This window comes from Tubulanus polymorphus, chromosome 3, assembly GCF_964204645.1.
Source record: "Tubulanus polymorphus chromosome 3, tnTubPoly1.2, whole genome shotgun sequence".
Classification (NCBI taxonomy): Eukaryota; Metazoa; Nemertea; class Palaeonemertea; order Tubulaniformes; family Tubulanidae; genus Tubulanus; species Tubulanus polymorphus.
The window spans coordinates 23,817,306-23,841,176 of record NC_134027.1 but is presented as its reverse complement, the minus strand read 5'-3'; the positions used below and the strand labels follow the sequence as shown (position 1 = coordinate 23,841,176).

The window sequence follows — 23,871 nt, the reverse complement described above, 5'->3', positions numbered from 1 at the left end:
CGGTGTATTGATGTGATTCGTACAGGTTTTTATCTCTAACAAAAGATGGCATCACCTGACAAACATAGTTAGATATAAGTAACTAATGATACACCGCACCACGGTGTGGACACATTATAGTGGATGCCCATTATTTAATGCACTGGGCTGGAATCTTTCAAACATTTTCAAATTATCTCCAGCACTTTAGGGTATCAATTAGTCAGCACCGAGTCATCTTGCCTCCTAACCCATTGTGCTCTATTCAGCCCGCTGAGCTAATTCATACTACACATAACCTCAGGAAGAAGCTCTAACTTCAATCAAGATTAAATAAATGATGTTTCGACATCGTATTACAACTTACAGGTTCATAAACTTTAGGCATATCGAAGTCGGCATCGTCTGGCTCTTCCCCAGTAGCTTCCGCTGGATCTCTATGAAATGTTCGAGAAAATAGTCATATTGTTAAAACTTTCCGTTTATGAGAATCAGTTACATTTTCTAAAGCAGTATCCCACAATCTCGGCGATAACTCAGAATTTCACTATCATGGGTTCATGTCTGAATCCTGGTGGTAGCATTCAGTCATCTCGTCAATTTCAGGCTTCATGGGCTCGAATCTTGGTGGTGGCAGTTTCTAGATCTGTCCTCTCCATAAAATGGAAAAAGAAACCTCGAACCTGCTAATGATGCCCCGAGTTGCGCTCAGTGGAATGAAGGAATGAAGGAACCCTTAGGAGATTCTTATTCTGAATAAATAGTGCTTTAGAAAATGCAGCCTGAAAGTTCTGAATTTAAGATAATAATCAAAACACAAATTATCAATTTATTTTCAGGAATTCTAATCTTATTCATTTTTTGACATATTCATAGTTTTAAAGTTTCAAAATTATTTCATCAAATTATCAAAGCAAAGCGGAAACCCTTATCAGTGTTTAGTGCACAGTGTTAGATACCGATACCTTAAGAAATCGCAGTAGTACTGATCTACTTGTATGTCGGGTATATAGTCCTCGGACAAGTCCTCCGCGACAATACGCTGTATAGTTTTATCGAACCAACGCAAATCGTCGAAATTCGTGAACCTGTGCATCGTGTTATAAAATATTCGAACGTTAGATGATAAAAAATATTACGAAATCACTCCCAAAACTGCGTTAAATTAGTACAAAAACATGCTACATAATTATTAGACAATGAAAGCCACAAACGCGTTATTTGTGTTATTCATGGCTGCAAAAGAACTCAGATCCGACACCAGTCGCTCTTTTACCAGGGTCTCGCAAAACAAAACTTCTTAGAATCCAGTTCCATAGTTGCTGTGAGTTTTATTAGAATCTTAAGACTAAGATTCGATAAAAATTAACCTATGTTGACCTATAGGACTTAAATCTGACTTACGAGCCTGCACAGACAGGGCTTCGATTCAGGACCAGTCTAAGCTCATTTTGGTTCTATAGCCGATCTAACAACTTAAGACCAGTCTACGCTCATTTTAGCTAGAATGGCCCATCGAACAACTTATGAACAGTCTGAGACAAGTCCTAAGGTTTTATAGCATTTTTGGACAGTAACCATTGCGCAACTGGACCTTGAAAGTTGGTCTTAGTTTATATCTAACCACCTCTGGTACGCAACTGACCTCGGATCACTGGTTTCACAGGTGTGGGTTCAGTTCCACTCCGCAGTCATAGTCCAACCCACAAGTGTGAAACCAGAATCAGGTGAATATAGTGCAAAAAGTAAACTTTCACTGTTTGTTCGTGACTGAAATAAAATTTGTGAACATTCTTAAAACACTTGAATATCACTAACACTTCCTTTCCAGATGAACAACATTTTATAGACTCTGAAATATTTCTATAAAGTCATCAATATTTCAAATTTGATTGTTTATACGGAAAGAAGCTCTGCGAACAGTCAAGTATTTTTTGCTATGTCAGCAAAGCTTCATTAAAACAAAAATGAACATAGAAACTTGTCAAATTCTACTCAAACCAGAAATTGAAGTCTCGTCCATTCCAGAAAAATGGCAGAATCTAAAACCAATCCTATGACATCATCAAAGATTTCTGGTATGATCCATAGAAAATTGTCTCATTAAACAAAACTTCGATGTTTGCGGTGATGTCATAGGGGTATTTCATGGAGGCAGCCATATATTTCTCATCAATTTCCCATTTCACAGTACAGTTTGTTTTAACGAGGTTCTGCTGAATATGTGACCACAGTCAAACCGGTTTAATCCGCATCAGTTCAATCCAGATACTATTTACCATCCCTTCAATACATACATATAAATCAAATACGATGTTTCATCTGAATATCTCATCACGAACTGGATTGAATTTATCGCTCCCAAATCATCTGAATTAAGCCGGTTTTACAGTAGGCACAGTATTAAAATGCACACCTGTCGTCAAATTATGTTGCTGATTGAAGCCGCAATCACGCGAGCCTAAGCTACTGGCACTGATCTATTTTGCGCCAGGGAGAAAAGTTGGCGCAGCTCTATCAATCTGGCATGACCAAATTTTGCTCGACCCAAAAGGGCTCGTGTGATCGCGGCTTAAGTGTTCAAGCGTTATCTATTAGTTATGTTTGCCGTCAAAAACATCCGCACGGGATTCTTCTGTTCGCTCCAGCGACGGATTTTTTACCTCAAGAAATCTACAAAAAAATTCTCGGTGTCGAGATGCGGCGCGTGCTGCTCGCCGAGATCCTCGACGGCGATACGCGACATCGTCTTCGTAAACCAGCCGTAATCGTCAAACGTCGTAAATCTACGGGCGATAAACGATATAAGTAACGTCTTCAAAAACCGGTAAAATACATACAGGGCCAACTCCGTTTATCTGAGTTAGTCGACTATAGTCGAACTAAGTGAAACCGAATTTCAGATTTCAGTTAGTCGGATCTATATTCCGGAAAGGGATCATTCATTTATTACGTACGCATAAGATTTGAAATTTTCAACCCCCCTCCCCCTCTGTACACAAAATCAGCCATTTTTTCATATACACTGCAGAGGCTTTCCCATGCTATGGAGCTAAGATCATTACCCAGGTCCCCCCGTGACCGCTGGCATTGCAATAAGTCAGGGTAGACATGTTCACTTGTGAGTAACGGAGTGAAAGGGTTTAAACATATGAAATCGAGAAGCACATTTCAAAATCTGGAAGCAAGAAGAAATTATCAGGTTTAAATTCTTCCTGAAAAAGAATCATGTATGTTGAATGACAAGTGTCAATTCCAAAATTGAATTTGAGACTCATTTCTGAGTTAAAACCCGCAATTATGAAAGAAACACTAAGGGAGTAAAATCGCTTTTAAAACAGCTCATTTGAGTTGAAACGTCACAACTTCCTGAAGTTTTTCTTTGTAATTGTTGATTTTTTCTTCAATTGAATAGCGGAAAGTCTATGAGTAACTAACAATACATGGTAATTGAAAATGCAGCTTTGAACGTAAAATATGATATAGTATACTTATATGACTGGAAAGGGCTAACTCAAAATTTTGATCTTGTAAACTCTGTACCGATTATGACACCAATCTTAATTCAAAAAGAAATAATCTATAATTTCCAGTTAAATATCAAAGACTTTTATATGATTTCCATAAATATCCCAGGCACAGCAACATTTCTTTTCACAGTTACGTCAAAAAATCGATGACTTCAAGAAAATCGAAATTGTATTCGATGATTCCAACTTACCTGTCGGCAATGACGCGACAACATTCGTGTTTCCACAGACCGAGTAAGACTTTCTCGTCGACGATTACATCGGACTGCGTGTTGATCATTCCCTGCCAAATTCTCGACAAATCCCGCAAGTTGAACACGTAATGAAACTTCGCTGGCGTCGGCAACATTTTGATCTATAAGTATCGAAGAGAAAAGGAAAACATACAAATTAAATTGATATTGGGTCATAGGAACTGTTTAATCGCGCTAATTTCTAATCAAGAGGAATTATCTACTTTCTCTTTCGATTGCTGCATTTGAAAGTTTCAGCCCCTGGTTCTTCCATCTCTGTGATGGCAGAAATATTCTGCCAAGATTTTACAGCCAGACGATACATCGAATTTTGTATTTCCTGTGTTTTCGCGGTAAAAGTGGAACTTTCCCGGTGTTCTGATGAATGGCGTTAAGAAGGACGGGAGAGTTGTTTTTTTTAGTGACCCAAGTGGTAAGCCCAGCTATAAACATTCCTACTTTTCGCTAATATACTTTTATATTCAATTTCAAAATTTCAAAATTTACAATATGAAATGAATTGTAAAGTTGTTTTCCAGAGTAAAAACCAATTCCCACTGTTTTCCATGGGACTCCCTGAGTTTTCCCAGTTTTTCAGAATCGAGGTCACCCTTTTTTAGAAACAATACACTCGCTGAATTGTTGGTGTCCGATTTTCGATAAATACCTTTGTCAGTTGCCACAAACGCCTGGTCAACGGAACGAGCTTGTCGACGAGGCCGCGGACATCATCGCTGAATCCACGTTGCGGACAGTAATGACCCGATCCGATAACGCTGAATACTTTATCGATGGACGTATTCGACGGCAACGTACAGTTATATATCGTAAACTGTCTCTTCAATCGTTGCGGTATGTCATTTCGCCCTCCGCCAGGTTGAATCATAGCTGCCATAAACTGCAAAATAACGGACATTTTTAGGTTTTACCGAATCAATGTCTCTGTCTAAAGTACTGCTAACGTAGCAGACAGGTAGCTGCAGCCAATACTAGATGTAGTGAACAAGAACCTATGTTTCTGAAGAGATCATTTTTTCTACCCTCTAAGAATCCAGTTTTTCTTTTAAGTTAGTCGCTTCAGAGCCCATTCACTGAGCTCATCAAGAACCAAGGTTCTTGTAATTACCCAGGCTCCTAACTAGGGGTTTTGCACACCAAATCTGTGTCAGGAATTCACCCAGATTCCTGTTCTAGTGACAAAGGATTTCTGGCCACATCTATTAAGAGTTGTTGCCAGAAGAATTTTATCTAATTAATAGACGGTCTCTCTCAGGCTGTTCCCCAAGACAATGTTCTTTTGACTGGCAAGATCCACCAGGTATCTGAGAGGGAGCTCTCAGAATCCAGAATCCTATTCATGTCATCAAACATTAAGCCAAATTTACTGTATTGTAAAAGCTGGATATCTTAAAGTTTGACTTCAGGGATTTCACGAATTCGATATGAATCACATCATACCTGAATATCGACCATGTTCGTGAAGTCTCCCGGTTTTTCAAGGTTGTAAAATCCTTTCATTTCCATCAACTGTCGCACGATTTCATTGGCTATCTGATCGCCCCATTCGTTAATAATCGGCATGTTGATGTCGTCAATGAAAACGGTCATCTTTTTACCGGCAGGCGGACCGTACGTGCTGCCCATTCGCTTGTCGACGAAACTTTCAATTGTTCTCTGAAATGTAAATTTTTTCCCAAGCTGTAAACACATTCACTTCGACTACAGGGATAATCAAAATTACTTCATTTCCAATTAAATCAACTACTTCTAGTAGACAGACAAGTTTTAATCCGAAGAGTCCAAATTGTTCATTTTCAATTTTTGATATTACTAATCAATATCCTACAGTAAGACCCTCAGCAACATCTTTCATATTTCTGTTGAAATTAATCAGTAATCAACAGTAAGACCCTCAGCAACATCTTTCATATTTCTGTTGAAATTAATCAATATCCAACAGTAAGACCCTCAGCAACATCTTTCATATTTCTGTTGAAATTAATCAATATCCAACAGTAAGACCCTCAGCAACATCTTTCATCTTTCTGTTGAAATTAATCAATATCCAACAGTAAGACCCTCAGCAACATCTTTCATATTTCTGTACGCATCTAACAAATCAGATCCGAATTTCTTGTTATGAAATAGTAATAAATTTTAAAACTCGGGAACAGTTGGCAGCTCTGAATGACCGTACCTGGAACATGAGAGGCGTCGTAGCTGACGAGAAGTTCAACGACTGCCCCATGTGATATTCGGGATTGTATTTCGACATGTAACCGTTGATCATGACCGTTTTCGCCGTGCCCTGTTCGCCGATCAGTAAAACGGCTTTCTCTTGTTTGGCGATGATATTGATGAGGAAATCCGTTCGCACGTTGTCGACGTTCGGCACGAGAATCGATCCGTATTCGGGCGTGCTGTCCGGCGGGTAGATGTAGTCCTCCACCAGATTATTCCAGTGCTGCCAATCGCCTGCACGCGAGAGAAAATACAATGGAAATATACATCGTAAAAGCATTTTTCGAAACGAAGATGACTATTTGACTTTTTCAATGTATTCTAGTAGTCATCAGGGCCCGATTTTAGCTTTTAAAGTCTTGTATTACCTTTAACCCGGGAGCTAACTCGATTGATAATGAATTGAGTTAGCCCCCAGGTTAAAGGTAATACCAGTCTATAAAACGGGGCCCAGTATTCCTGAATCGGTAATGGACTTAGCTAGTACATCGCATTGGGGTGTATTGATGTCACATGTAATTAGTTTTTATATCTATTGGAAGATTGCAGGACCAGTCATAGCGAAACATAGCGAAATATTAGTAACTAATGACACATCACGCAGCGGTGTGCACATACTTTAGTACCGGTTATTTAATACACTGGCATGGAAATGTTTTCAAATTATCTCCAGGGGCCGGTCGCATAGTCATGGCTTAGACTTAAGACCAGTCTAAGACCAACTTAGTTCTATAGCCAATCTAACAACTTAAGACCGGTCTTAAGATTTAAGACCACTTTTTGCCTTAAGTCACGACTGTGCAACTGGCCCCTGCACATTGGGATGATAATTAGTCGGCACTGGGGTTAACAAACATTAAAATCTTAGCACTTGGTATTTTCTTCAAGTCTTTTCTCGACTGTTAGAACATAACAATGTGCAGTGCTGGAGTTTACTTGAAAATTTGAAAGCGTACTGACCGTCGTTGTTGATCATGAAATCGAACATCGTCGAATCGGTGACCTTCGACGTGTCGGGCAGGTCTAGCGTGAACTCGTCGTTCTTTCGTATGAACTCTTCGAGTTTCGCGCGGTCGTCCAATTCGAAAAACGCGCCCAAACTCCACATCACCGTGAACACGTAGAACCGCGCGAAATGTTGCCGACTGATGGCGCCCTCTCGTTCGTCCTTCGACGGAATCAAACCTTCGAGGATGTTGCACGCCTGGCTGATGACGAACGCTTCGAGAACCTCCATTTTGAAGATCAGGTTTTGCGTACAGAAGCGGTAGATCGCTGGGAACGACGACTCGAATAGATCCATGATGATATCGGCCTCGCCCGCTTGACGATTGTTCAACCATCCCTGAAATTCGGAGTAAGATTTCAAACCTGGTTCTTACGGCATCTAACCTTAACCCCTTAAAGGTTTCCATTGTTTCTTGATTCCATTTTCTCAGAGTTTCAATTAATTGCACAAAATTCATGATCATTTTCATCATTATCGTCAATGTCACTTTTAAAGTCTACCCTACCAGATGCTGCCATGGTTGTTCCGAATGACGATCCTGGTGACTTCCGTCAGGCAAACTATGACTTAGACTTAAAGATTCATCTAAGACCATGTCAGTCTTTTAGCCAATCTAACAACTTAAGACCAATCTTAAGAGTTAAGCCCACTTAGGGGGCCACCTTAAGTCTCAACTATGGAACCAGCCCCGGATTTCGTTAGGAATAGTATTTTTCTCCCAGCATCATAGGATTAGAAATTGTCGTAAGAATCGAATGGATAAATTGGTTGTACCTGAAGAATAGGTTTCCAGTCGAGACCCGAGCTGCTCATGTAGACCATACCGTTCCTGGATACAGTCGCGGGCGACGCGTTATCGATGTTGTGCGGTTCGAAGATGATTTTACAGTTCGGCGCCATCGGAATACGATCGCCGTTGGCCAGCGTCAACTTCTTCGTGTCGTCCAAAACCGAGTTCAAATTCTCGATCCAAATCGCGTCGACCGGCCCGTCCAATACAATCCAGATATGCTCACCTGATTGGAGAAAAACAAGAACGTATCAATATTTAAATGTTTTACAGAAGATTCTCAACTCGGTGATATATTTACAGTCCCAACGCTACATCTTCCCCCGGCGGGGATTCAAACCTGATGGCATCGAGACTGCCGCGGTACAAAACTCTTATACAATTAAAACTTATAAAGCTAAATTCGTATTTCACGGCTGGTTGGCATTGAAAATAAGTTTATGACTTGTCAGTCTAAGAAAGTCATCAATATTCATCAAGACAATGAAAACATTAACATCTTTTTGATTTGATAATCTGTCAAAATTTCAGACTCTTCAAGTGCCAAAAAACACATGGGACTGCTCCATCATTCATGCATTATCATCGATGAAGTGAGTTCCAGTCAATGCAACAATGAATATGCCAAGGTTATCACAAGCAGACATCTTTGTAGAGGAAAAGGAATGGAGAATTTGAGAGTTATCATATCATATCACGAATGAAACACGAACCTTTCTTCGCTTTTAACGTTCGTCTCCACAGAGTTGAGAAGATACCGTCCGTCCAATCGTTGGTCGCAACGTCCAACAAACCGAACATTTGAGGCGCCGTTATCGCTTTCGGGTTCATTCTCATTTCGCGATGCGGTTCGCCGCAATCGGTCATCGCTTTCATCAGCGTGTGAATACAGCACGTCTTACCGGCGCCGCTCGGACCTAGAGCCATCATACCGTGACGTACTCTCTGCGTCTCGAACAACTACAATTTCATAGATCGAACATGTTTTAGATGCTTGTCAAGGACCGACTGATGGGTACTTATTAAGATACTTTCAAGTGAAATGAAATAATACAGCCCGAAAATTCTACCTTCATCTAGTAATTTATTCAACGTTTCAACTACAGTGGAACCTCGTTTTAACAATTTATCGGTTAAAACAACCTAGAATTTCGTCCTAAATACGGAAATATCGATTACTTCCATACTGGATATAAAAGTGAGCAATCAGTTATAACGAACAGATTTTCTGTAGCAACGAGGTTCCACTGTATATCCTAATATTCATCATAAAATAGTATTCCTGATGATGATTATTGGCTATTAGAATATAGTCGAAACTTTGAATAAACTTCTAGCTGATGGAAAATTTTCAAAACTGTATATTGTTTTTTGTTACTTTTGTGGGAATCTCTTTTCCTACTAACTTTCCATAGTACATTATTACATATACCACTATGTTTGGGGTTGGTTGGTGCATGTTGCCGTGATAAATTGCAATTCCCAAATTCTGAAGGTGGCTTGAAAAGAACATATTTACCTGTACAATTTTCAGGATCCACGGCGGATGAACGACCAATTTCGCGTCTTCCGTATTGCGAGCTATCGCCGCCTCGAGCTCCGGATAACCGGCCTTGTCCAAAACGATTCCCGGGAACAAATCGTCGATCAACGACAAGAACAGCGGTTCGTCCTGATCGACGAGCTTCGACAGGTTCATATCGCGCAGAACTCTCATCACGGTCGTCGGCTCCGTGTCGTCGGGGCTGGCGCGTTTCGCCGCACCGAGCGTACGCAGCACCGACAAAATGTTACGCAAACCGAAATCGTAGTGCACCTGTTTCGTGAGCTGTTCCTCGCACAGTTTGTACAACGTGTAGAATTTACGCGCCAGCACGACGTTCTCCTGGAAACCGCAACTGGCGAGCTTCACGCGAATGATGATCTGTCGGTCGGGTACCATCATGGCCACCGTACGGAAGTTGATTTTCAGATTTTCCGGCAGTTCTTGGCGACCGGCGTATCCGGGGTTCTGAAATGTTCAAATAGTTTGATACCTGAGCTCGGTTCCATAGTCGTGATTTGGAGAGTTATAATCAGTTCATTTTCGATGCTATAACTCCAGAATCAAATCTAACGCAGAACTATGGAACTGGATCCTGTGGATCATTGCTTCATTAAAAGATCAATTGAAAGACAGATTTTGTCCTGTTTCCATTCGAAGTCAAATCTGTTGCCAGCACAAAAGTTGACAAGATGATTGACCAACAGCAAAATAATAGCTAGAGTAAACTCTGCCTTACATATTGGCTAGAGTAGTTGTGACTTTAAATGAGAATCAGGGATATAGGTATTTGCAAATAAGTGAACTAATTTATGTCGTGGACCAGCATAGGGGACGGAAATATTTTCGAGTAAACTGTAGTACCCTAGGAATTGAAATAACAGGGGCCACAGATGCACTGTACAGTCCGAGTCCATTTTGGTCAAAACTCTTAAGCAAAACTAACAATGGTCTTAAGAGTGGTCTTACTTCACAGCCTACTATGAATTTCAAAATCAAATCATTCATCTACTAACCATTGTCAAGAAAATACCGAACTCGGGGTTCATGATGACGCTGTCCCCGTCGGTGAAAATGAACGTCTTCTTGCGTTCTTTGCGGCAAGTGAGAACGATCGCGATCTGCTGAGCGGCGACCGACAACACGGGCAACTCGATACGATTGAACTCGTCGAAACAACCCCACGAACCGGACTGAGCCAGACCTGAAATAACGACCGCAAATAATCAAAACTTCCATTCAGAAGTCAGGCAATCAGTAATTAAGTTTCAGTGTGGGACATTTTTAGTCGGCACTAAAATGAAGTACAGTCGTAGCAAGCAAGTAGAGAACGGGATGGCTCCAAATGACTTAAAGAATAAAATGTCAAAATAGACAAGGAAAGATCTCAAGGTCTCAAGGAAAGATTTCGCGCTCAAATTTTATATCTTATTGTGGGATTTTATTGTATATTGTTAAAACACAGACTGAAAGTTTCCTTAACATTATCCAAATGTCCTAATTATTGAGATATTGGCAGAGCTAAATATTAGATACAGGAGCTAAATGAGTAGGAGTAATACAGGGGTAAAACATGGATTTATGCTATGATTCATTTTGAAGACAATTAAACCGACGATATTCACAGTGATGCAAGCTGTGACTCAAACAATCTTCATTTAAAAATCTATATTTTACCTTTGAAAATACGTCCTAAACCTCGGAAATCCATCTGATCGGAACAATTAAATACGACCACATACTTTCCAAGACATCGACCCATATCTTTGACGGTTTCTGTTTTACCGGTACCGGCTGGCCCCGCCGGTGCACCGCCCATCGACATGCCCAAAGCCTGAGCCAGTGTGATATAACACCTGAAAAAGAATGGGAATTGAAGTTTTGGAGAGAGTTCGATTTATGCTCTAAACTTTCTCAATAAACTTTAAATCGCTTTTTGGAATTTCTGAATTTCCTTTTGAGTTTTCCACGTTAGAAGGCAAAGTTTTCAAGGTATAAAATAAATCTTTCAAATTCGCTGAGTAATCCCTGATTTCTAAGATGTGCAAAAATCGATTAAATTATATATTCATTAGATCACCCAAGAAGTCCCCGATTTTTTCAGGTTTTCTAAATCAGTGACAACTCTGCAGATAAAACTTTTCATCGACCTTTGTAGATTTTTTCAAAAATTGCAGAGCATGAGTATAACTTTTGATGCTGCTCACCTATCAGTCAGCGGAGTGATGACAAGACGTTCCGTACAACCCAAGAACTCGTTCTGATACAAGAAATCGACATCAGTAATTTGAATCAAACATTTGTCGGTGTCCTCGACGAAATAGAATCGCGTCTGCTTCAACCATTCGAAGTCGGCCGGAGTCTTGATGTGCTTCGTACACTACAAGAGGAAGAAGCGTTGCAAAGGAAATGGAATATTTGAAAATTTTTTCGAAATCTTAAGGTGGTGGACTAATCGACCTGGTCCACCTCCCTCCCCCCCCCCAATAGATCTGCCTTTGCTTGAGCTGAAAAGCGTAAAATGACGTCTAAAATCTCCAGAGGTCAATGACAGAAAACATTGAAAATGAAAAAAATCTCAAAAGCTGAGCTCAAACTGGCTCTCTATCCCTGCATATCCCAGCAGATCATTGAATTTTGACTTTGAAGGCAAATTTTGATTTCTAATTTCCAGAAACTGGGACCAAGTTCCACAGTTTAAGAGTTATTTTGATTCCAATGTCACAGGTAGTGACTGCAGTGACTGTAGACCCTTTTAACCCTAGAGTTCCAACTTCTGTGAAACTGGATCCGGAGTGAAAATGGCTACGTAATATGAAAACTGCCTAAAAAAGTTACCATTTCGTCGAAGATGTCGCGTTGATGCACGTGAATCGTGATCAAAGTTTCGAACTTCGTTCGTTCGACCTTCGTCAGATCTCTGGTCGTCTGCTCGATGAGAATGTTCAACAATTCGAGGAATCCCTGATTCGTTTGCTGCATCACTTTACGATCGTAACGAGCGTTCGTCAACGCGTCGGTCGAATCTCGAGTCCAGATCAACTGCAGACCCAGCAAACCGACCTGCAGACAAAAACAATGCAATTCTGGGTAGGAATATTACCACATAAGCAAAGTTCACACTATTGCTTCTATATGGAATGGACCAATTGAGATCAAATCAATGTTATGCTGACGTTTTCAGCAGTTATCACTGGTCCAGCAAGGTGCAACATCGTTTGACAGGAAATTAAAGCAAAGTTACTTTTCACAAAAAGAAATGGTCCATTCTAGAATAGAGAATTCATACCAAACCTGGAACAGGCACTTTGGTCTGGCTAAATGGGCCGGTCGTAATATGAAACCGACCGACTTAGAGTGAACTTTTCGCTGGCATGGTATACTCGGTTGATTTGAATTGACTGAATTCAGACTGAATCCAGATCGTTTTCAATAACACAGTGCGAAGGTTTCGATAATGAGTAAGTTGATAGGCACTTTATATTTCAAAACATTCGGCTGATTAAAATTTTATTTCAAAAGTTCTCACCTGAGCCGGGAACATACTCAAAAACTCCAACAGATTGAAGCTCGTATCCTGTATGGCCATGTAAGCCGTGCGTATAACGCCGTGTAAAGATTTCTGAGCCATCATCATCAGCGACATCAGCCACACTTCGACGTTACCCTCGGCTTTTACCGGTTTTTCCAACTGAAAAAATTTCATCAGATCAAATATAGATAAGTTCGAGCTAGAAGCAACTATTAGTCATATTGAAAAAAAAACCATCTTGGAGGATCTTTTATCTTTCAGGCTTCGTACAAAACTGTTATACTTCATAGAAAGCTCAGATCATCTATTTCCGTTGATACCAGTATTAGACATATACAGACCAGAAGACCTGATACCTCGGAATTGTAGCAGATTTCACCAAAAAATCAGCGTAATATATATATTGACATCAAAAACAGTAGTTTAATTGAAAATGAACTAGAAATCATTCCGATTTCAAGAGTTATTTCGATATGCAAATAGTTCAGACTATTTTCAGTCTTGATGAATATCGAGAGAAAACCACAATATCAATTTGCACAACTGTTATTGTTTATGCTTCAGGTAGAATCCCTCCACCCATCTTCCAGTTTATTTGAAAATCAATCCAAAACGTAAGAAAAAAAATAACAGTTGTTCAAATTAATATCGTGGGTCTTCTATCAATGATAGTTCTTGTATTTTGATATTTTTGCGAGAAGTTCAGCTCTTGAAAAGAGTCGAAACTACTCTCAAATAGTAGCTATAGTCAGGTCCATTTTCATGGGCCCTATTTGCCGAAATAACACTACCGTCTTTCTCTTACCTCGACGACCTCGCCTTCGCACGACTGAATATCGAGAATCATGTCGTACTGTTTCTCGTGGAATTGCACCTTATTCGTGTTGTCGAATATGGACAGCAGATGAGCCTGAATCGTGTGCGGGTCGCTCGCCTGACCGAGAATCTCCAACAACGCCGGGTCGGAGACGAAGAAAAATCGCGGGAACAACAAACGTTTCTTTTCGAGATACCTGCAAAAAGAGAGAATTCGGGGAGAAATTTAGCGAAGATAGTTTTCATGATTAACCTCTTGATTTTCAGACTTCATGAAAGACAGAGACTTCATCTAATGGATAGCAGACGATCTATTAGTACCCATTGGAGTTAGGCACGTTTATAAAGAGACACGTTTATCATGCAGGGAAGTAGAAAATAATATTCTTAAAACATCATAATCTACATTGCCCAAACAAAAATGATTGGTTCTAGAACGTTTTAAGATTTAGGCAAAGCCAACTTGAAATCTAGATCTTAGGTCAAAAATTTCGTGTTCAAATTCACTGATAATGCCTACTGAGGAAAGATTTCTATTTCTATTATACCAAATTTAAGTGGAAGTTTTTCACCACAGGGAAAGACAGGGAGTTTCCAAGAAGTCAGCGGCACTCACCCGGTAAGAGATTTCTGACACAGTTCGAGTTGCTCCAACAGATGCGGCAACAACTGACTCATTGTCTCGTCGGCGACGCAACAATTGATGACGTTCGGAGTCTCGTGCGCACGCGTCATGATCTTAATCCACGATTTGTCGATGTTCGAAAATCGTTTCGCTTCCTACAATCGAGAGAACATAGCGTATGGTTTGGTTTTCAAATTCTGCCTCGATCAATCTGGTATTGAGGACTCGTGGCTAGTGAGGATCCACCAGGTGTTGCTCGTGCGCACTAGGACACCAATCGTGCCGGATTTCATCGCGGATTCAATCAAAATCTATCCGCAATTTCTCAAACTCATCGACATATAGAAATTGAGCCATATGTGTATCATCCCTTAACATCAATTTGAGTTTATCTAGTGTAGTTTGTCTAATTTATGGATGTGGTAGGTCGATGAAGACGAAAGTTATTCCAAAATCAACTAAGCTTTGATAGAATATGTCCTAATGTTAGACACGCTCCGTGGTAGGACGACTAGGTGTCATTTCACCAACCAGCGAATAAGAAAACCATATCTGGACCCGGTTGCCAGTTGCTCAAGAGTTGGTTAGAGTTAACCAGTGGATAGTTGACTTAGTGATAATGAAAACTACATCATATATATGGTATTTATCCACTGGTTATCTTTCACCAACCTTCGAGCGACTGACCCCCGAAATTTGAAAAGTTGTTTCTGCGAAGCTAAATCTCACCTTAGGCAGCTGTTTCGCGATGTCGCCACCGACGAACACGGCCTCCAAATAGACCCACAAGTTCTGCACGGTCATCCAATTCTCGATGATCTCCGTCGAATTGGACAGGTTCTGGACCCAGGTTTGAATTTGCTTCTTGAACGGCGCGTTGTACCGATTGCTCATCAACGAACTCAGAATCATCAACGAGTCCTCCATCTGCGAGATGATCTCGCCGGTCGAGTCGCCGCGCAACAACAGTTCGCCGCGAGATTTGAAGTTGCCGAACGTGAAATCGTGGCCTTGCCACTCGGCGATGACCTGTTTCAGTTTCGCTTCGATGTCCTTCTCTTTCACGGCCGAGATACAAATATCCTGTTTGTAAAGATTATCGAAAAATACGTGTAGTTCGTACTTACTCAATTACTTACATCGAGATTTTCATTTTCGATGACTTCAATGAAAATCCAGTAAAAATATGATTAGTTATATGATTACTAAATGACGATTATCACCTAATTTTCAACGACTTCAACAATTCAGTGGAATTATGATTAGTTAAGAATGATGAGCCTCATTCTCAATGACTTTGAAGATTCAGTAAAATTATGATGATTAGTTCTGCTCATACTCAATTACTTCAATGATCAGTAAAATTATAATCAGCTACTAATGACAACCGTCTCATTCTCAATGAATTCAACAATTCAGTAAAATTATGATTAGTTCTTCTCATACTCAATTACTTCGATGATTCAGTAAAATTGTAATCAGCTACTAATGACAACCGTCTCATTCTCAATGAATTCAACGATTCAGTAAAATAATGATTTACTAATGAGACGACCTCATGCTCAATTACGTCAACGATCAGTATTCCCTGATGACTTTAACAATATGATTGATACAACTATAATTCTGAAACTGTGTCCGCAGTAACTTTAGCAACATAGCGATATGTTCAGCCGTTTGAAATACAGCGCATACAAACCTCAATTTCTTCTTTGAACTGCAGAAGCGGGGCCTCGAGAATGTTGCGCAGGGTGAAATTGTCGCCTTCCACGTCGAATACGTGGCCGGTTGTCTCGGCGATTCGCTGCCAGTGACGAGGCTTCATCGCCTTATTCGCCATCAGCTCCAACAGCGGAACCATCTCGTTGAAGTCGTCGATCGTCTGCCGTAGCTCTTCGAACGCCTGCCATTCTTTCAGGGCTTTCGGCAATTTACGACACCTGAAAATATACAGATATTGTCAGCCAAACGTCGAGTGTGAAATGCCGCATCTTGTACGGATATTTTTTCTAGTTCAGGATCCGGTTCCACAGTTACGAATTGACACAGAAAGTTAATTCATTCTAATGTGAAATCTAAGCTAAAAACTGGGGAACCGGAGAACGAACAAATCAATGTGATTCTTGTCATTAAATGGATATTGTAAAAGCTACTATGGCGAGCGAGGATCAAACAGATATGAAAAAATAGTTACTCCGTTACCACCATGCTTCAATTTCATCTACATTTCAAACAAAATCCAATAACTTATCTTCAAAACTTTAACTGAAACTTCTAAATTCTACTTATCACTAATGGATCGAAAATAAACTAATTTGGAGTACATTAGATGTGATGGAACTGTCGATGTTGTGGTTCCCCATTGATACAAGGAAAACTTTCATGTTGAAGACCAAAAAAGGACCAACGGGTTGAAAATCAACAGCGTAAGGCGCTCTTTCCATACGTACTTGTTCTGGAAGTCTTGCAGTTCGACGTTGATTTTCTCGATGTCGACTTCGAGCCACGCTATATCGTAGTAACCGTTCACCGTGTCGATGACGTTGTTGTAGAGACCGTACAGTTTCTGCAACAGATTCAGCTCTTTCTTGATCGCGAGCAGTTCCGGGTAGGCGGTGACCGGCAAGCCGAACAGGTCCTCGCCGCCGGTGTACGTCTCGTATTTGCGGAACAGGTTGTCGAATCGGTTTTGGAAGATGATCAAACGATCGGACGCCTCGCGCGGTTGAACGCCTGAAACCATCGGACCATTCTACAACAAACAACATATCGATAAAATAGCTTATCAGTAAGAATCAGGCTACGAATTAATTCGGATGACACTGGATTCATCTAGTCTAGCGAAAGGTCAAGATTTTGATGGCCCACCTCATCAAATCTTATAGCAGACTATAGCCGCGATCACACGGAGATGATTTGGCCCCGGCCAAATTGGCACGAATCAGGCTCGAGCCAAGTTCGGCCGTGCCTAATTAGAGAGCAAACCACTCACTCAATACTAAACAATGCTTGAACAAAGTGAAGTGGGTCATTTTCCCATACCAGATACAATTCAAACGCAATCAGTTGACTCGTGCTAAAATTTGCCTCGGGCATGGTCCGTTTTAAGTCTAGCCAAATTGGGCACGGGCCAAAAATGCTCATGTGATTGCGGTTTATATGAAAGCATAGCGATAACACAAACTTTTAATACATGAAAATAAACAGCAAATGAGCTATTCGGTTGGTGATAAACATGGACTTTCCCTTGAATTTTCTGAGGAGTAATAGACACTAGATAGTGATAAAATTGCCGATTGCTAATTTCAAAGTTGCACTTACGCTCTTGTAGTCGTCGTAGTAAGACGCGCAATCGACGATGAAAACCTTAACGTCTTCGATGAGGTCGCCGCGGAAATTCGGCTGAATCGACAGCAGGTGCGTGCTGATCTCGGACGCTTGCGCCTGCAGTTTCTCCCACGAGTAGCGCAGCGTGTCGACGCGTTCGGCCTCCTCGCGAGCGACGGGCAGTTCGTGTTTGTTCAACATCGCGTACGATTCCTGAAAAACAATCGTTTCGTATTTATCGAATGAATCATATTTCGAAACCGTCGAGAAATTTTCTAGAAGCTTGGCTGTGCATAAATCTCAGTAACAGATTTGAGGAACATGATTTGGACTCGATGCCTAAAATGTGCCCTGCAGCACTTCGTATATCATGTATATTCTTTTCATCTTTCTGATCTAATAGACTTGTTTGATAAAAAAGAATTTGCACATCCCCTGCCAGGGCCCATCTCGAGGGATTCAGAATTATATAAGGGCACTCACTTTTATGGTGGAGGGCACTTTCTGTGTCAAATCACGGCGAAAAAGGGCATTTTACATCAAACTTGTGGTTTTCAGGGGCACTTTCTACGCCAGATCATGCAAAACGATGGCATTTTAGTTTTAAGTCAAATCCATTGATTTAGAGGCATCTATCTCCAAGGGGCATAAACAAGCTCAACAGTATTCCAGAACCCTCAGAACCCCGTCAATCCGCCCCTGTGCCCCTGTAACGTTCACATGCCTGTAACCCAAAAAGTTAAATCATATAAGTTATGGCCTTCATAACTAACCTCGACCGGGCCGATGCCCATGTCGATGCGTATTTCTTCTTCGCGAATCTCCTTCAAAGCGGCCATCGCGAATCGAATATCGTCGAGGTCCTTGATCGGACGGCCGAGTCGTTTGCTGTGGTCTTCGATGAAGTCGAAAACGTTCTCCATCTCCGTGCGGTATTTTGTGTTGCAAGCTTTTCCGTAGTGGATGCGCCACGCTTTCGTTTCGGTCGTCAAACCGAACTTCAGGTTTTCTATATAAAGAGAGATAGGTAGAAATAAGTTTAAATTCGAAATCTGGATTCAACCGCACAAGAATACTATCACTGGAAAAGATGGCTGTATAAATTCCGCCAATGGCACTACTCAGGGATAGATCTAAGGTTTGATTAAGTGAGGAGAGCTTATATTATCATATAATCAAAAAGGGCACCCCGAAAAAAAAAGCTCATTGGAAAACATTACCTCATTTTAGGAAATACAGAAAACAAGCTACGATTTAAAACTTTTTAAGTATCAGTTAAATAATTCCATTTTCATTTCGACGAAAATTTAAGGGTGTCTTGACATTTATCGAGGGCCCTCACCCCTGCACCCTTCCCTCCGATCCACCCCTGCTACTTGGTTTTGGTTACCCGACCAAGCGAATCATGAATCACGTTGATTCGATGATGTCGTAGGGATTCATACGGACGCAGCCGTATCGTAGCTACCTGTGTAAAGAGCGATGGCTCCGACGTCGTACCACTCGGGTTCGGCCATGATTTTCATCTCGAGGAATTCGTAGTGAAGAATCTGAGCTTCGAATTCGGACAGTTTCGGGTCGTCTTTCATGAACTCGACGAGGTCTTCTTCGCGATCTTTCTCCCAAATCACGTTGTAGTGCGCGAAGTTTTCGAGAGCCGTCGTGACTTCCTTTATAACATAAAACATGAAAAATGTTTAAAAATTCATATCGGCATATTTCTGAAAACATGGTATTTTTTGTACAAGAGCTCAAGATTTCGTGGACCCAGTTCAATAGTTGTGAGTTCATTTTTATAGTTTTGCAAAGTTATAAGTAAAATGTTAACTAAGAACGTTACTCAGGGGCTGGTTGTACAGTCATGACTTTGTGTCCAAAAATGGTCTTAAATCATGAGATTGGTCTTAAGTTGTTAGATTGGCTATAAAACTAAGTTGGTCTTAGACCGGTCTTAAGTCTAAGCCATGACCATGGAACCAGCTCCAGGGGCCGGTTCCATAGTCATGGCTTAGACTTAAGACCAATCTAAGACCATCTTAGTTCTACAGCTAATCTAACAGTTAAAGACCAATCTTAAGATTTAAGACCACTTCTTGACTTAAGTCTTAACTATGGAACTGGCCCCAGGTCCCAAACAACAAAAAGATGCTCCAAAACCAGAATCCAGTTCCAAGTTTGATTCAGATCAAGTCATGAGTTAAATTGTTGACCTTAAGTTAATTCAATTTAACTCACCACCGCATAACTGCGTTTTTTAAAACAAAAATTGAAAATAAATTTCTTACCTTCTTCGTGGAATTGATCGACGTCGACAGCAACGAGCCCAACTTCGAAATCTCCTTGTTTTCCGAAACGCTTTTGTGATAGTTTTTCGGCATCACCTGAACTTGCATGTGCACCGACGACGAGTCGTCCTTGCGACCGACGCGTGACATCATCTCCGACCTGGAACTTTCCGACGCAACGCTCATGATGCTCTGGCGGCGCATGTCCATTTGGTCGCTGCTCGAGCCGGGTCGTTCGGCCTTCTCGATCTTGCGTTCTTTGCTCCACTGCGACACGCCCTTGCTGACGCTGATGATCATCTGGGCGGCTTTGTTGACGGCTTGTTGCACCTCGTCAAGAGCGGGCTGCATGACGATATTCGGTATTTGAAGAACAGCGTTCGTTCGGAAGAACGGATGGTTGTCTTTTTGCGCGCTGCCTTTATTGTCTGAAAAAAATCGACTCAGGTTTCAGTCATCAGTCTCACCGGTACTAAATCAGCGGAGTTCTGTCTGTATCATTTGATACTTTATCCCCGAGAACCCAACTTTCAACCTTTGATTGTCAAGACTTTACCGGTGTTCAGAAATTCAGAGACTTTTAATTGAAAATTAACTGAAACCACCAGGCCTTAGACATTTCATCAGAGTAAAAAAGTAATCGTCAACACTTCAACATGTCGTCAGACATTCACCTCAAGACAGTTCTAATTGAAAATAATTCCAACTAACACCTAGAAACACATTAGAAATTTCATCAGGTTACTTGCAAAATACTGCAAGTGACTGTTCGTTATTCAATTGAGGGAAAATCCGCAATAATGAAACAAAACGAAGAGAGCACTGACTCAATTCTAGCAACACTTCCAAAGATGGCGAAAATGGCGAAATGTTCATAATTGTGGCTTTTTCTTCAACTTTGTTGAATGTCTGAGGAGGGTGGCTCCAGGTAGCAGACGGATTCTACCGAAGACTTACCGATGTAGTGAACCATCGAACTGGACGTGATCCTCTTGCGCAACGTTTCCAGCGTGTTCTTCGTAACGCGCAACAACGCGTCGAGATTTCGATGATTGAAATGATTCAACAGCTCCATCGCTGCCTCTTCCAGATTTTCTTTCATCTCGCGTTTCTTCTTCGCGATCGGATCTTCCGGCTCGGTACGCGACGTCGGCCGCGACTGTTTCGGACTGCCTTTGTTCGATCCCGGCGGACTTTTGCGACCTTCGCTTTCGGCTGAATGTCAAGAAAGATTCAAATTTGTTCAAGAATGGAAGCAAGTTTTACTAAACCAACAGTCATCAGAAACTGCCAAATTTCATGACACAAAGGGGCAACGAGTATAAAATGCTCTTTCATACCTCCCCAAAAAGATGCAGACGACACATAAGATATTTTTATTGAAACTGTATTCAATCAAAAATGAACTGGATATAAGGCTGATGAAAAGTAGCACATTATTCCTACAGTAATTGAGGTTTTGATAGTGTAGAATTTTCAAACTCTAAGCTATCCTTTTTTCAGTTAGACAACCCAGATTTCCTCTTTAAACTACTCCCAATTTCTTCAGTAAGCTTCCCTTCTACAAACTACCCCTGAATCCTAAACTACCTCAATTTCTTCTTTAAACTAACCCGATTTCTTCTCTAAACTACCACTTTCTTCTTCTATGAGCTACGCCTGATTTCTTCTGCAAGCTACCCCTGATTCCATCTCTAAACTACCCCCATTTTTGTTCTCTATAGGCGGCCCCTGATTTCTTCGGAAACTACCCCCAATATCCTCTTACCGTCTTCATCCTGCTCGGTTTCGAATTCTTCCTCGTACTTTTCTTCTTCCGGTTCTTCGCATTTGCACAACATGTTGATCAGTTCATTCGCTGCGTCTTCCACATTGATGCTCCTGGACTGTAATATCTGCGCTCCCTTCGCGCACAGAACCTGTAAAATTTAGGATAATCGTAATAAATAAATAGTACAGGTAGTTTTCTGCCCAATTTCAAACTTAATCGATACCAATGTTTCATTTTTCTCTAAATTCTACAATTCTAATGGTTAATTAATTTTTCAGGGTGGCCACTTTTATTTGATTTTTTCCCTGATGTGCACATTGTTTCCCAGACTTGATCTGCTAAGAATCAAATCAATTAACACAGTCAAGTAGGTAAAACATTAACAAAATTTTTTGATTTTATGCGCAATTTGATGATCTCAACATATCTCTCTCACTTATCCTTTACAAAATATCCTGATTTTTCACTAATTTCCAGGTAAGTAGCCACACTGGTTTATAAATTCGACAAGTTCAATGTGGCATGAATTTGTGAATCTTGGATTTGAACTCAACCCAAAATAAACGTGCACACCACGTACCTGCGTATTTTCGAGGAACTTATCGACCGTCCACGGCTCCTCTTCGGGTAGTTCGCAGAGCGTGACGTTCGCCATGTCGTAGAGAACGGCGTCGATGCGGAATTCGACGAGGTCGTTCGCGCGGTCCATCAACAACTCCAGATCGGACAACGCCTTGTAGACGCTCGTCGTGTAGTTGCCGATGTTCATCGACGTCCACATCAACGTCGTCAGTCCCGGCTCGATCACCTCGTCGACCTTGGCGACGTGCGGAGCCATCAACGTGTCGTACGCCACCGGGATCTTCGTGCGAACTCGCTTGTTTTCTTGAAGCATCATCTGTTAGAAAAGAACCGATCGATTATTACACGCAGGGTCCCTTCACATCCTGAATATAATAGATAATATCTATTTCATCATCAATTAGGTTGAATACAAAATTACAAATTAGGGTACATGACAGAATTAGTGGATTGATGATAGGGGCCTGAACAGAGCCATCAAGGCTGTACAATCACTAGGACGTTCAGGCCCCTTGAAAAACAAATTCAATGATATGTAGTAGGTTATAGAATACAATAATAGTAAAAGGAGTAATAATGATTATGATAATAACAATGATTACTATAATAATAACAACCATAGTTATGACAATGATAATACCAAATTTAAGGAGTTTTCAAAGAGTTTTAAAGGAAAACGGTTCGAATTTCGAGGAAGCGTCTGCATCACTTTCATATCCCAATAACTGTAGACTACTCCTAAATCTACCTCCTAAATCTTTAATATCAGCCGTAGGAAATAGAACTTATTCTATCTTTATGATTTGGTTCACGATTGGTTCCCGATTAAAAAATTGCAAATTTGACTGCTTATGATCTGATCGGATTTTAGTCGACCCGAGTTAAGACGTTACATACCTGCAGAGCGTTGTAGTTGTCTTTGAAGAGGCCTTGTTTGACGCGTAGGTTCTGAGCGACGAACGGAATGTCGAGACCGAGGCGAGCCATGCACTCCGTCTCGCGGATCAACGTCAGAATCTGCGGGTCGAAATTGACGTACAGCTCCGACGATTCGGGATGTCGAACCAACAACGACGCCGACAATCCCGACTTACACGCGTCGACCTGTAAAATTTTGAAGTAATCAAAAATTGAATACGTATAAAAAAAATTTGTGAAATAAATCAACACATTCGCCGTTATATACTATATAAATGTACTTCCGGTTCCGACACCAGAGCCACTAAAAATATGTTTGTAGCCAATTTTTCCTTTTTACGGTTAGATATTCGCACTCTGGCATATAAGAAGGACGCAGTTCCTAAATGGCTGGCAATGTGACCAAACTCTGCTTCATTCTCAATGCGATCATTGGTCAATTACGAGCAAAGGCTTACTTTGTAACAGTGCCAATCTATGACTGTATTCATGTGGCACTTGGGGGCGGCACCGTATTATCAAGCCAGCAGGGAATATTTTAAAGTATTTTGATTCTGAGCATGCAGATTGTGAGTAATTCGTTAAGAATCAAACATTTTCATCATTTGGTTAAAACCTTGTAACTAAACTCGGCTTGAACGTATTAAAAATTTGAGTAAAAGAAAATTTCATGACTTCTCATCATTCAAG

At 40.9% G+C, this 23,871-nt stretch overlaps 1 protein-coding gene across 1 annotated transcript in view; it reads right to left on the bottom strand.

Annotated features, from left to right (window-relative positions):
- The window catches only part of LOC141901511 (dynein axonemal heavy chain 5-like), a 60,614-nt gene that overhangs the window by 23,665 nt on the left and 13,078 nt on the right, over window positions 1-23,871 (bottom strand). Inside the window, exons 15-42 of the mRNA XM_074788796.1 lie at window positions 23,161-23,367; window positions 22,262-22,579; window positions 21,679-21,829; window positions 20,868-21,125; window positions 19,911-20,338; window positions 19,094-19,295; window positions 18,399-18,634; window positions 17,620-17,838; window positions 16,749-17,050; window positions 15,998-16,238; window positions 15,028-15,381; window positions 14,290-14,453; window positions 13,663-13,870; window positions 12,855-13,016; window positions 12,164-12,388; window positions 11,533-11,705; window positions 11,003-11,181; window positions 10,342-10,529; window positions 9,302-9,793; window positions 8,496-8,742; window positions 7,767-8,008; window positions 6,944-7,328; window positions 5,940-6,217; window positions 5,201-5,416; window positions 4,410-4,640; window positions 3,701-3,864; window positions 2,643-2,765; window positions 347-416 (exon numbers count right to left, since the gene is read on the bottom strand). Of these exons, the coding sequence (XP_074644897.1) occupies window positions 347-416; window positions 2,643-2,765; window positions 3,701-3,864; window positions 4,410-4,640; window positions 5,201-5,416; window positions 5,940-6,217; window positions 6,944-7,328; window positions 7,767-8,008; window positions 8,496-8,742; window positions 9,302-9,793; window positions 10,342-10,529; window positions 11,003-11,181; window positions 11,533-11,705; window positions 12,164-12,388; window positions 12,855-13,016; window positions 13,663-13,870; window positions 14,290-14,453; window positions 15,028-15,381; window positions 15,998-16,238; window positions 16,749-17,050; window positions 17,620-17,838; window positions 18,399-18,634; window positions 19,094-19,295; window positions 19,911-20,338; window positions 20,868-21,125; window positions 21,679-21,829; window positions 22,262-22,579; window positions 23,161-23,367 (6,663 nt within the window). The remainder of the gene's footprint in view (window positions 1-346; window positions 417-2,642; window positions 2,766-3,700; window positions 3,865-4,409; window positions 4,641-5,200; window positions 5,417-5,939; window positions 6,218-6,943; window positions 7,329-7,766; window positions 8,009-8,495; window positions 8,743-9,301; window positions 9,794-10,341; window positions 10,530-11,002; window positions 11,182-11,532; window positions 11,706-12,163; window positions 12,389-12,854; window positions 13,017-13,662; window positions 13,871-14,289; window positions 14,454-15,027; window positions 15,382-15,997; window positions 16,239-16,748; window positions 17,051-17,619; window positions 17,839-18,398; window positions 18,635-19,093; window positions 19,296-19,910; window positions 20,339-20,867; window positions 21,126-21,678; window positions 21,830-22,261; window positions 22,580-23,160; window positions 23,368-23,871) is intronic.